Source organism: Zalophus californianus, chromosome 4 (genome assembly GCF_009762305.2).
Source record: "Zalophus californianus isolate mZalCal1 chromosome 4, mZalCal1.pri.v2, whole genome shotgun sequence".
NCBI lineage: Eukaryota > Metazoa > Chordata > Mammalia > Carnivora > Otariidae > Zalophus > Zalophus californianus.
Window position 1 is genome coordinate 1,578,385 of NC_045598.1, and position 13,560 is coordinate 1,591,944.

At 57.0% G+C, this 13,560-nt stretch overlaps 1 protein-coding gene across 1 annotated transcript; it reads left to right on the forward strand.

The window, feature by feature from the left end:
* Positions 1-10,135: 10,135 nt before the first annotated feature.
* Positions 10,136-11,561, forward strand: ACTRT2 (actin related protein T2). Its single transcript, XM_027617179.2, has one exon. The coding sequence runs from the start codon at positions 10,339-10,341 to the stop codon at positions 11,470-11,472; it is 1,134 nt and encodes a 377-aa protein (XP_027472980.2). The 5' UTR covers positions 10,136-10,338; the 3' UTR covers positions 11,473-11,561.
* Positions 11,562-13,560: the final 1,999 nt, after the last annotated feature.

Here is a 13,560-nt window from a genome sequence, read left to right on the forward strand (position 1 = left end):
AGGTGCACCTGACCCAGATGAGGCATGCACGGGGGCATCCTGGAGATGCCCAGGAGACACAGAGATGCGGCCTGGTGCCGAGACCCGGGTCGGGGGGTGGGGAGGGCAGTCTCCCTCTGCTGAGCGCTTCTCCAGCTTCTGCTCCTCCTCGAGGACTCTCCAAGGCCTCCGCTGTCCAAGCTGGGAATAAACTCTGCAACCAGATGTAGCCTTTTTAGTACCGTCTAAGCAAAAGTCCCATGGAGTCTCTTAAACAGAAAAAGCGACCATCAGAGAAAGGGGAAATGGGTCATTTTAGAAAGGTGAGTTGGGGGGTGTGTTTCATGTCCCCGATCGTCAGAGGCCACAGGGAAACCTGCCACAGGAGTGGGCCTGGGGGCTCGGAGCCGCCTCGAGGGAAGACGATGCTCTTTGTCGCTGTCACGTGGAACAGGTGGATGACGCATGCGGCTGCTGGTGGCTCCGTGAGCCCTCCCGGGCTGTCTTACAGGACGAGGCCAGGGTTTAAAGCCACAGCAAGGTGCTCCCTCAGGGTGCAGGGGCTGGGGGTGGGCAGGGCTGTCTCCCTCTGGGGTTCTGAGGGACATTCCGCTACGGCCCCTCTCGGCTCCCGTCGCTGCCAACGGTCCCCGGCCGACGGAGGCCCCACCGCAACCTCTGTCTGCGCCGTCACGTGGCCTTCTCCCTGTGCGTCTGCTTTTTCTTCTGAGTCCTCCAGTCATTGGATTGGGAGCCCGTCCTAATGCAATATGACCCCTCATATCAAAGTGCGTTTCCAAATAAGGTCCGGTTCTGAGGTTTCAGGAGGCCGTGCCTCTTTGGGGGGCTGTCACCCCAGGGCACACAGCTCTGCAAATCCTTTGAAACTGAGCACGGACCCTCAGGCTGCACCAGCCACAGCCCCGGTCTGCTGGGACCAGCTCCTGGTGGTCCCTGGCTGCTTTCCTCATCTGTGGCTGCCCAGGGGCTCCCTCCTTGGACGGGCCGTGGCTGGGCGGGGCGTGCCCTGGGACCAGCCATCGACCCCCGTGAGGGCGCACGGCACTCCACATGGAGACCCCTCCATCCCGATGCAAGCGGGTCTCCCAGGAGCTGTCTGGAGGGTGGGCATCCGTGGGGAAGGGGCAGCCCCCTCTGCTCCCCTTGGCGGCCCCGCCGTGGACAAAAATCCTTTCACCTGGAGTAAAGTCCATGGAGATGATAAATCTTCTTCCCCCCACGTCCGGCTTTCCGAAACGACGCCTGCCACTTACAGTATGAAAAATGCCGGCGAGCTGGCTGCACGCAGCACATGGTAAAGAGGTTAGTCCCCCAACCGCGGGCTTACCGCCCGTCACCCTGCCCCCAGCCCGAACACAAAGCCTTTTCTTTCTCCAGCTGGAAACATGGACGGCACATGAATGCAAAGAGCTCTTTCAACATTAGATTTTAAATTATTTGAATTAAATCTGGGATCCTTCCGGGCCTTGTGCTTTTCCTGGTTATTTATCACGGGCTAAATGTACAGGTCTGCCGAACATCTCCAGGGACTGCCCTCACTTAGACACTGCCCCCGAAATGTTATAAACTATTTAAAACCGAGAGCTCGGCCGAGTCCGGCTGGAGGGCGGGCGTGCACACTCTGCTTGTCGGAACCTCCCTGGGAAAGCGGACGACTCACCACTCTGCACGCCTGTTCATTTGCTTTGGCTTTTCCTCTGGGTAATCACTTTAATACACTTGAAAATAAGCCTTTTCCCCACTGAGGCGGGGTGATTTTTTTCCCTATTTAGCAAACATTGATTTTTTTTTTCCTCCCCCAGTGTCCTGCCTCGTCTGAAGCTAACAAGCCTCCTTTTGTTCCAGGGACACCCCCCAAACACCCCGGTCTTTTGACACTTCTGCTGGGCACCAGCAGGGGGCAGGAGACCCTCTTGTTTTGAGGGCCACGCCGCGGGTGCTGCCGCTGGACTGGCCACGGGTGTGGGGCAGGTGGGGTGAGCATCCACACAGACACTCAGTGGCGGGGGAGGCCAAGATGGCTCATCGGGGTGTGTGTGCGGAGGACACCTTAGCTTGTTTGGGACGTCTTAGGTCAGGATGTGACATTTCAAAATAATGAGAACTGGCAGCAGTGGCCATTGGAGAGCCGCCAGCTAATGTCTCTGGGACCCAGAAGAGGCGGTGCCCAGCCAGCCAACTGGCCCTGGTCCGTGGGGCCCCAGCTTCTGGGGCCACACTCTTCCAGCAGCTGTGGTGCCCCCTTCTCTGTGGACTCCGGCAGCGCCAGAATGCAGCGTCCCTGCGGACAGCTCAGGAAACTGAGGCCAGACAGGCCGTGCTTGGGTGGCCCTTGGTCCCTGTCGCCGTGCTCTGGTCGATGCCCCCTGTGTGGGAAGCCTCCAAGGTAACCCCCGATAATCCTACGTCCTGGCAGGTGCCCCTGGATGTGGCCCACTCCCCATGGTCTAGGCTGTGGATGGGCTTCTGGACGACAGAGGGCAGCAGGAGTGATGGGACGTCATTCCCGGGATTTGGTATAAAGCGTCTGCGGCTTCCGACCTTGGCGTGAGGTCTCTCGAGCTCTCTCTTTCTCTCTAAGGGAAGCAAGCTGCCCTGTCGAGAGGCCCCACATGGTGAGGGACTGAGGCCTGCCCGCAGCCGTGTGTGCGAGTTTGGAAGCAAAGCCCCCCACCCTGGCCTCCCGAGGAGCCTTCAGATGACACCACAGCCCCAGTCGCCCGCACCAGGTGAGTGGGGCCTGGACTCCAGACCCACAGAGACCTCGGAGTAAGAATAGTTATTTCCGGCTGCTGTGTTTCATTTTAACTTGTTATGCAGCAGTGGGTAACTACTACGGCCCCTCTCTGTATCGAGGAGCGGCCTCCCCCATGATGCCCGCTGGGCCCCCGCCTCCTCGCCTGCACCCTTCACACCAGCACACCCACTTCTCCCTGGGCAGGTGCAGGTTATGGGCTGAATTGTGTCCCCAGGTTCTTAGGCTGAAGTCCTAACCCCAGAACTGTGAATGTGGCCTCACCGGGAAGTATGGTCTTTGCAGATGACAGAACTAAGATAAGGCCATTGGGGTGGCCCTAATGCAACATCAGGGCATCTTTATAAAATGGGGAAATTAGGCCACAGACACGTGCAGGTGGGGAGAATGCCAGAGGAGGACTGGAGCTCTGTTACCACCAGGAGCCGGGACAGGGGCCTGGGGTGCCCTTCCCTGGAGACTTCAGCGGGTATCACGATGCCAACCACCCCCTCTCTGTCTTCCCACTCGGAGGCTTTACAAAACCCGGAACGGACGGGGCCACCTCATCCTTCAAAAGGAGTCTCAGATCCTGGCAGCTTCTGCCCACCCGTAAACATGTGTCCCCTTCGGCCGCGGGGGTCCCTGAGTCAGAATCCAGCCCCTGAGGTCCGCACCAAGCACACAGATGTGGACCAACAAGAATACCAACTCTGGCCTTATGGGTGAGAGTTTAAAAAATCCGAAAAACCTCAACGATGCAAACACTGTTCAATGCAAGGCCTGAAGAGAGATAAATGGTCAGGTCAGAGATAAATGTCAGATAAGGAGACAGCCAGTCACTGAGCGGCCACTAGGAAGGCCGGGTCTGAGTCCCGCCGGCACCCCGAGAACAGAAACACATGGTACATGCCAGTGGGAGGGCGGAACCGTGTGCATGGCTGTGTCCATTCTGCAGAAAAAAGCCGAATTCTGGGTATTTCCGTATGTACTTGTGCCTAGGAACATCTGGAAGATTAAGACGGAGCGTTGATGGAGGCTGCGTGTGGAGAAGCCTCAGGGCAACGAGGAGGGGCTTTCTCTGGTATTTTATACACTGTGTTCACTGTCTTAACTCTTCAGATCAGAAATCTGCCACCGTGGCCGTGACCCAGAGCTCTGCTCGCCGCAGATGCAGGGCTCCCCCAGAGCTGTCTCCAGTCTCCGTTCCCCTCCTCTCTGTCCTGTTGGGTCTGAAGCCTCTCCAGCCTCCGACAGGTGCAGGCCGGGCCTGCCCCACGCCCCCAGCACACGCATGCATGCACAGTCCTACGAAGGGAAGACGTGGGACCCCACGGTTTCCAAGTCTAGGGGTGGGGAGGACAGTGCTGTTCACCAGCGTGTCCCTTGTTCCCTGGGGGTGGGGAAAGCCCCCGGCCAGCCCCCTGACTGTCTTGTCCTCTGCCCCCCATCTGCTCTCCTGGCAGCTCAGCACATCTGGGCTCTCTCGGCACTGCTCTGCATCCTGGGTTGGACACGTCTTCCACCTGCCCAGCAGTTGGGGGTGGGGGGGCAAGGCTCTGAGACCCGGCACATGGACTGATTGCCGGGCCACTGCTGGCCTGGCCCCTAGCCACCTTGCCTGTGGGTTCCTGCTGCCGAGGGATGGACAGGAGAGCCCTGGTGTGGGCTGAATGTCTGTGTCCCCTGCCAGACCCCTCCTGTGATGGTGTTAGAATGCAGGGCCTTTGGGAGGGGGTTGGGGTTCAATGAGGTTGCAGGAGGGGGAGCTGATGGCATTAGTGCCCTTCCAAGGAGAGGGAGAGACCCCAGAACTCTGTCCACCCTGTGAGGCCAGGCCAGGAAGCAGGGCCTCAGCAGGAACTGACCGTGCCTGTGCCCTGATCTGAGACTTGCAGCCCCCAGAGCTACAAGACGCGAATGTTGTTTACCCTGCCCGGTCTGTGGTGGTCTGTTATGGTGCCCGGGCTGACCAGGACAGCCCCCCCAAGGCAACGGCTGGGTCTCTGGACCATGTCTGGAGCCAACCCACACTGGGCTGGGCAGGGAAGACCATCAAACCCACACCTGACACCCCTGAGATGTCCGATTCTGGCAGTTACCCATCCTGATGGCTGGCACCCACCTGACACCCCAAAGGAGAGATGGTCCTTTCCTGCCTGCCCTGTGGCCAGGTGGCCACGTCACAGAGTCTTGGAACGGCTACAGGGAAGGGCTCTGTCTTAATGGATCCGGAACCTGGGTTCCTGCAAAATCTGTTCCAGGGTTCTGGCCACATCGGTCCCAGAGAAGGGGTCCACGCCTCAGCCAGCATGTGCCCAGGTGGGGCTCACCACCTGCCAGGGCTGGGCCCCCACTCCTGCTGGGCCACAGAGGCGCCTGTCCTCAGATCTTCCCTCTGCCTCCACATCATCCGTGGCCACAGCACATTTGATCCCAGGTGCAAAAGTGTGACAGGCCACCTGCCTGCTGGCCACAGGCCACCCCCATGAGGCGATAATTTAGCCAGATACTGAACTGTGTGTGAGAATTCATGGGGAGGGGTGCAAGGAAGGGCCAAGAGTCCCACCTACGTGACAAAGGCCAGCTGTCAATTTGGAGAGAAATGACCGGGCACCTGTCAGGACCTGGCATGTGACGTGGTGTGGGGAGGGTGCTAGGCGGGAGCGGGAGATGCAGGGGTTCAGGATAAGATGCATGTACAGCACATCCTCATTTTATTTTGAAATATAAAACACTAAGGAGCATACCAAAATATCAGCAGTGCTTAGCATGGTAGGGTCAAGGCTAGTTCTTACCGGCTTTGCAATGTTTTCTTCTTGTGTTTTCCAAATTTCCTCCAACAGATATATTTAGAGAAAATATTTTGTAAGTGCTCAGGACCAGAGTTCTATTAGAATGGGGGACAAAAAGCAGGAGAGGGGTAGGTGGTGGTCTGGCCTCAGACTGTCTCTCCCTCAAACAGGCCTGCCTCACCTTGCCCTCCCGGCAGTGTCTCCACAGAGCCACGCTGAACCATGGAAGGCTCCGCCAAGGGCTCCCCAGAGCATGTCAGCTCAGCACCATTTCTTTCCTCTGCCCCTCCTTGTGGAGTTCACATCGGCTGCAGAGGGCCAGATCTGACCACCCCGGCCAGTTTCGTGAGTCAGGCTCATGGGGAAGCTGCGAGAGGAGCCCCCTAGGGAGGTCATTCTGACCCAGCTAGCGGGAAGGGAACGACAGCAGGCAGGACTCAATGGGTGTCGTGCTGTCAGCTGTGGAGACCCCATCGGCTCTGCTGAAGCCTGAAGGTCACCAACGAAAGAGGTGGACCAACAAGTGAGGATGCTCACTTCAGCCACTGAGAGAAGAAAGGGGGATGGAAGGGAGGGAGGGTAATTGAACAGGAGTTTGGATGGATAAATGGAGGGATAGGTGAGTGGGTGAGTGGACGGATGGGTAGATGGAGGGATGGGTAGAAGGGTGGGTGGATGGATGGACAAATGGATGGATGAGTGGATGGATGTCTGGATGGATGGATGAGTGGAAGGGTAGATGGATGGATGGGTAGATGGATGGATGGATAGAAGGGTGGGTGGATGGATGCATGGGTGGATGGATGGACAAATGGATGGATGAGTGGATGGATGTCTGGATGGATGGATGAGTGGAAGGGTAGATGGATGGATGGGTGGATGGATGCATGGGTGGATGGATGGACAAATGGATGGATGAGTGGATGGATGTCTGGATGGATGGATGAGTGGAAGGGTAGATGGATGGATGGATGGATGGATGGATGAGTGGAAGGGTAGATGGATGGATGGGTAGATGGATGGATGGATAGAAGGGTGGGTGGATGGATGGACAAATGGATGGATGAGTGGATGGATGTCTGGATGGATGGATGGATGGATGAGTGGAAGGATGGATGGATGGATGTCTGGGTGGATGATTGGATGGTGGATGGAAAATGGATGAGTGTATGTGACACAAGTTCCATCCCAGAGATTCAAAATGGTTGGGACAGAAGGAAGAGTTCTCAGGGCTTTGGGCTTCCTGGGGATGACTGGGGTAAAGAGGTGAAAGAGAAGACATTTGGGGGCACACTGCAAGCCCCTGTGGTCCCTGGACTCCCACATTCCCCATGGACATGTACACAATTCTCTCTCTTGCAAGAGGGGTGCCCATCCTGCCACCTGCAGAGTTGCCCTGTTCCTTCAGGCTGCTGGCCGACACCGGACCAGATCCTAGCAAACAGGATCTGGCCGCCAGATGTCAGCCACAACTAATGAGCCCAGTCTGCTGGTCACTAATTGGCTGAGGATCTGGGCGCCAGTGGCAGATGGAACCAGGGACGACGGGACAGCCAAGGCGGCCCCCAGCCCAGGGCTTGGGTGGCCTAGTCACATTGCACCAGGGAGTAGGAAGCAGGGGTGCCCAGCAGATCCAGGCTGCCCACTCCCGTCTAAATGGCTGGCAGTTTTCCAAGGCTGCCCGGGGTCTGTTCACCTCCCACCATGGGCTGGGGCTCCTTGAAGGGCGTGGGAGGTGGGGACCATGTGGGGGCTGGGGAGGGCTGCCGTTGGGCATGACTGCTGGACCAGAAATAAGAGCGAGCCTTCCCATGTAAGACGGAAACGAGTGCCCTCTAGAACAATCACGGTGGCGAGCCTTGCCCTGCGGAGGGAGATGCAGTTACAGCCAGTTCGCCCATAAACTTGTTCAAGCGATTTACGAGGCATGGCCTACCCGGGGTGGGGGCAGGGCAGCCTCCACGGGGTCAGCTTCTAACTGGAGTTTGAAGAGGGGTAACGTCCTTGTGTTCAGAGCAAATACAACCTTGCAGCAAATGCTCAGCTCCGTGGAGTGTCGCATCCACTGACGTGGCAAGGGTGCTCGTGGGCACCGCTGTGGACACCTGCACAGGACACATGCTGTCCCTCCCAGACCTGCAGACCCAGGTGGTGGGAGGGGTGGGGGCGTTTCCATGATGGGCCTCAGACACAGGGAGGGGGCCGGGCTGCAGAGAAGGTTCCCAGGCACCTGAGCACCACGGGGTGGAATTTCTGCCCCCAGCCGGGAGCTTGAAACCAACACAATCTCACGTAGGCTGTGGCTCATAAACCCACTCGTTTTTCTCAGTGGCCACGTGGTGTCGCCCCCCTGCCCCCCGAGAGTATCCCACTTCTTGGCGGTCGGTCTTCTCCCCATGAGGTGGACACTTAACGATGGCGACGGAAAGAAGCTTCCACCTAGCCTGGGGCCAGGCTTCAGTAGCATGGCCGCCAATGACAGGTGGTGGGGATGGTGTGTTCCGTGAGCGTCCGGAGTTGTCGGCAGGGCTGAGAGGTGCCAGGCCCCCGACAAAGGGCAGCACGTCTCGCAGGCTCAGCAGGGAGACTGAAAGCATTTGGGAAAGGGGTCCTGGGAACGCTCGGATGGCTTTGCTTGGAGCCCCTGGCCTGACGTCGGGCCTGCTTTCCCAGCTCTGTCCTTGAGGGTCTCAGCTTGTGTGGGGCTGGCAGGGGTCACAGAGGAAGGGAGAGCCGCCCAGGTTTGGCAACAGGTGGATGTGTCCCAGACCTAACTGGGGAGCAACCAGGAAGCTGGGCCTGGGGAGCTCAGGGAGGGGCCGGGGGGGGGGGTTCATGTGCTCGTGTGACCTGCACATGGGTCAGAGGCAGCTGGCCTACGGGATGTGGCTATTGGTGGTTTTTGTGTGTTGTTGTAGCAACAGGGTGCCCAGTGGCCACAGGACACGTGCACCCCCACAGGTCCATCTAAGTTGGGCCTTGCCCTTGGTCTTTTTCTCCTTCTCTGTCCCTCCTGCAAACATCAAATGCCTCTGCCAGCCCCGGCCCACGGGGACACACCCATGTGTCACGGATGTGCTTCGACCTGAAACTGATGTGCATTGTTACATCACCTCCCATGTGGGCCACTTTGGGGGCCAAAATTTAGAAACCCTGAGAGTGCATTCCTCCTGATTCAGCCTGGAGTGTTTGGCAACAACCAGAAAATTCTAGCAATGCTTAAGACCCCAAATCACAGGACTTTTGTGATGTAAGCAGGGAACCCCAAGACACAGCCTTCTGCTGACAGTCCACCTAAATGCTGGAGCCCCCAGATCGCGGGGTCCCCCACAGGGGTAGTTGACAGCTGTTGTGGGCTGTGCAAACTCTGTCAGGGGGACATCCCACAGCCCCATCCTGTGTGTGACTCAGTTTCCGCCTGGAGGTGTCCTTTGGGGAAAATGTCCAATGGGGCCAAGTTTTTATTGATTCTCACCCAGGGCTTAGCCCTGAGGGAGCCCATGAAGTCACATATCTGCCACTTGTCTCCACCACATGTACAGACCACACACGTACACCAGTGTCTACACCACACAGCTAACACTTACTGCTGTTTTATCTGGTGGCTTTAGAAGGGTCAGCAGGACATACACCGCTGGAGGAGGCGGGGGGTTCCGGAGGGGAGGTTGTTCTCTGGGGGAGCTCTCGGGATGCAGCTGGAGCTGGACCCGAGGGTGATTCTGGACATGCCGGGAGGGGAAGTGTCATCAGGTAAACACACATCCACCCTGCTGGGCTCAGGGCTGCAGGCACGGGTCCCCTGGGGGCTGCCAGCGCGTGGCCCTCGGCCTGGCCCCTTGGGCTGGCCCCGCAGCCTTGCCACGGTCCAGCCGTGCAGCCTGCCTCCACCTTGGCGACCTGGTCCTTTCTGAGCGAGCTTCAGTGCGTGTGGCCGACTGTGTGATGGTCCGCAGACACAGGAGTGCCCCACTCTGGGAACCTCAGACATCATCTTCAGAGGCCATGCTCCCAGCCCCACGGATCATTGCACGTTGCTCTGTGCCAATTGTTGCAGGCTGCGGACAGCAACGAGGGGCCCTGACCTCAAGCCAGAGCAGGGACGGGCCTGCCTGGAGGGACATCCCACAGGCCGAGAGAGTGTCGCTTCGCATCTGTTCTGTGGGACAGAGAGCCAGGGCTCGTGGGGTGAAGGGAAGACAAATCCCTGAGGGCTACCTGGAGGAGTCTACACATTCTGAGTGCCTGATGTGACGGCTGTGGGCACCGTTCCTCCAACCTGGACCTGTGCCTGGCTGTTGACCCTCTCCTTAGCAGAGGGAAGTGTGTTTTTGTTGTCACCCCATGCACAGCAGACACCAGTCCTCTGGGGGCAGGGGGCAGGCTGGGCTGCTTCCCTGGGTTCCAAGGCTGGGTCTCGGTCCACAGGCCCATCAATAACGCCTGTCGGTCTGGCCTGCCCTGGGCCATTTGGAGTCTCCCCAGGGAGGGAGTACCGGGGGCTCCGAGCCCCCATGCCCTCAGGGTCCTCTCATTGCTGGCTGAGGACAATTGTTGCCTGGGCTGGATTGTTACATGTGGGACCGTCATCCCTGAAAAGGCCGTGGCTGCCCGGGCTGCCTGAAAGCAGGGCAGATCTGCGGTGAGGATGGAGGGCCCTCGCAGACCAGCCTGCTAGCCCCACCTGGGAGTCGCCGCAGAGCCGTGGAATCCCGTGCCCTTAAAACTTCCAGAGGGGCCTCTTGCATCACAAAGTGGCCTGAGAGGGTTCCGTCTTTATTTTGGTGAAGCACAGAAGAGGATGCTGCAGACATGTTTAATCCACACGTATTAGATTCTCCAGCTGTGATTTTCGACAATGGCTCCGGGCTCTGCAAGGCGGGCCTCTCAGGAGAGATTGGGCCCCGCCATGTCATCAGCTCTGTCGTGGGGCACCCCAAGTTCAAGATGCCCTTGGCGGGAGCCAATCAGAAAAAGTACTTTGTGGGAGAAGAAGCTCAGCACAAGCATGAGGTCCTGCACCTGCGCTACCCCATCAAGCGGGGCCTGGTCACAGGCTGGGAAGACATGGAGAGACTCTGCAAGCACCTGTTCGAGTGGGAGCTGGGGGTGAAGGCCAGCGACCGGCCCGTGCTCATGACCGAGCCCTCCCTGAACCCCAGGGAGGCCCGGGAGAAGATGGCCGAGATGATGTTCGAGAACTTCAGTGTGCCTGCTTTCTACCTGTCAGACCAGGCTGTGCTGGCCCTCTACGCCTCAGCCTGCGTCACGGGCCTGGTGGTGGACAGCGGGGATGGGGTCACTTGCACTGTCCCCATCTTCGAAGGGTACTCCCTGCCCCACGCGGTCACCAAGCTCTATGTGGCGGGGAGGGACATCACAGAGCACCTCACGCAGCTGCTGCTGGCTAACGGGCGGTCCTTCCCGTGCATGCTGGACAAGGCCCTGGTGGACGACATCAAGGAGAAGCTGTGCTACGTGGCCCTGGAGCCAGAGAAGGAGCACTCCCGGAGGCCGGAGGAGGTCCTGAGAGAGTACAAGCTGCCAGACGGGAACATCATCTGCATCGGGGACCAGCTGCACCGGGCGCCTGAGGCCCTGTTCGCACCTGACCAGCTGGGCATCCAAAACCCGGGCCTCTCAAAAATGGTCTCCTGCAGCATTACCAAGTGTGATGCGGACATCCAGAAGACGCTTTACGGGGAGATTGTGCTGTCCGGGGGCACCACTCTGTTCCAGGGCCTCGACGACCGTCTTCTGAGAGAGTTGGAGCAACTGGCTTCCAAAGGGACCCCCATCAAGATCACGGCTCCCCCTGACAGGTGGTTCTCCACGTGGATTGGTGCCTCCATCGTCACCTCCCTGAGCAGCTTCAAGCAGATGTGGGTCACCTCCGCAGATTTCAAGGAGTTTGGGACATCCGTGGTTCAGAGAAGGTGCTTCTGAGGGGCTGTGGGCAAGGGGTGGGCGTGGGCAGTGAGCTCGCCCCTCAGCATCAGCAGGGTGTTCAATAAAAGACAAAACAGTGTGCAACCTCTGGTTACGTCGGGCTGTTTATTCTAGGTGGCACCAGAGTCATTTCTGACCCCGGTGGTGAATCCCGTTTAAGTGGCTGTCCCCACCCCCCTTGTCCCGAGAAAGCCCTGGGTTAGGCGTTGAGGTTGTGTCTGTCTGCAATTTGTCCCAAAGGCAGGGGCCTGAGCTTGATCCCGCAGGGCCTGGGCTCTCTGTTTCAGATGTGTGTCCTAGATGGTCTGGGACAGTCAGTCCTGGTCGGGGACAGGAACCAACAGGAATGGTGCCCTGTTCTGGGGGCCAACAGAGCCAGCTGGTGGGTCCTCGATACAGCAGGGCTTTTGCGGCTTTTACGAGGCCAGCAGCTCAAGCAGGATGAAGCCCGCATCCTGGGCAGACGGGGTTGGGCAGGAGCGGAAACTGTCATTGGTTTAGGACCCTCCATCAGGGTCTCCGCTCTGAGGGTCACGTGCGCATCAACACCCCCTACCAGGATTATTGTGATGTTTCTGCTTGTTTTTACTGCCAAAGATGTTGATAGCGTCGTTTGGGAGTGAAATCCTAGAGACAAAGTTAACAGCCATTAATAAAGTAATGGTTGAATAAATGATGTATTGAGGGAATTTTTCCACATTGATTTGGTGGAATTCTCCCAAAATAATACGGGGAGAGAAACAAAAGACAGAGAAGTCTTTATAAAAGGATCTCCCCATTGTTTCTGGTAAAGAAAACAGTGGCGCTTTCCCACGTCTCTCTCTGCACATTTCGTGTAAGTGAACATGTGGGTTTTTTGTAGGATTATAAGCACATGGAAAAGAGGAGAGGGATAGACACCGCAGGTTGGTGGCGGCAGGAGGGAACGGGAAGCGGGGGGGAGAGTTTAACGACAGGACCACACCCATCTATCTACACGTGTGCGTGTTCCTCTCCTTCTGTGGATGTCCTATTTGACGTGAGCACACAGTGTCCCTCAGACAGCAGGGAGTCGGGGCCTTTGTTGAGTCCGTGCGACCGATCTCTGCCTTTCAGTCGGTGCGTTTGGATGTTCTACATGGAAAGCAGGGTGTTCCATCTTGACTCCGCCACCGTGTTATTTTGTCTCCTGTTCCCTTTCTCTCCCCTTGAACGTTTCTTGGAACTCCATCTTGACTTATTAATGAGGAGTTTCAGCAGATTGTATTGTGTTGATTTCTTGGCGACCGCCACAGGGGAGCATCACAATCAACTAGTCATGACGTTTTCCCAGGTGGAGTGAAATGCAGGAAACTTACTTCTGTTTAGGTCCCTGTAGCCTCCCAAATTTTAAAAGAGAATTGTCCTGTTGCTTCTACACACGTTTGAGAACAACCTCAGACGGTATTACGATTTTCCCTTCTGCCATCAAATGATTTAAGAAACTTGTTAGAACAGGTTATCCATATTTTTACCCAACCTGATGTTCTTTTGCCCTTCTGAGGTTCCCAGTCTCCTCTATCATTTCCTTTCGGTTTAGAGAACTTCCTTTAGTCTTTCCTTAAGGGGAGTTTGCTAGTGACAAAATCTCTTCGTTTTCTGTCATATGAGGATGGCTTTCTTTCTCCTTCGTCCCTGAAGGATATTTTCTCTGGACACAGAATCCACAGTTAGCTGTTCCCTTTCAGCACCTGAGCAATGTTGTGAGTCCCTTCTCTGTGACCTCCGTGGCTGTGGGTCAGAGACTCCCAGTTATTCGATTGCTGCCCTTATTTCTCTCTGGCTGCTCTTGAGGGTTTTCATTGTCTGCAGTTCCCAGAAGCTTGATTATGATGTGTCTTGGTGTGGATTTCTATAGGTTTATCCTTCGGGATTTAGGCAGCCTCTTGAATCTGTAGATTTATGTCTTTTGCCAAATTTGGGAATTTTGTGCTATTATTTCTTGTAATACATTTTTAAAAATATTTATTTATTTCAGAGAGAGAGAGAGAGTAGGGGGAGGGGCAGGGGAGGGAGAGGGAGACAAGCTCAAGCAGACAAGTGGATCCCGGTGTGAGCCTCTACCCC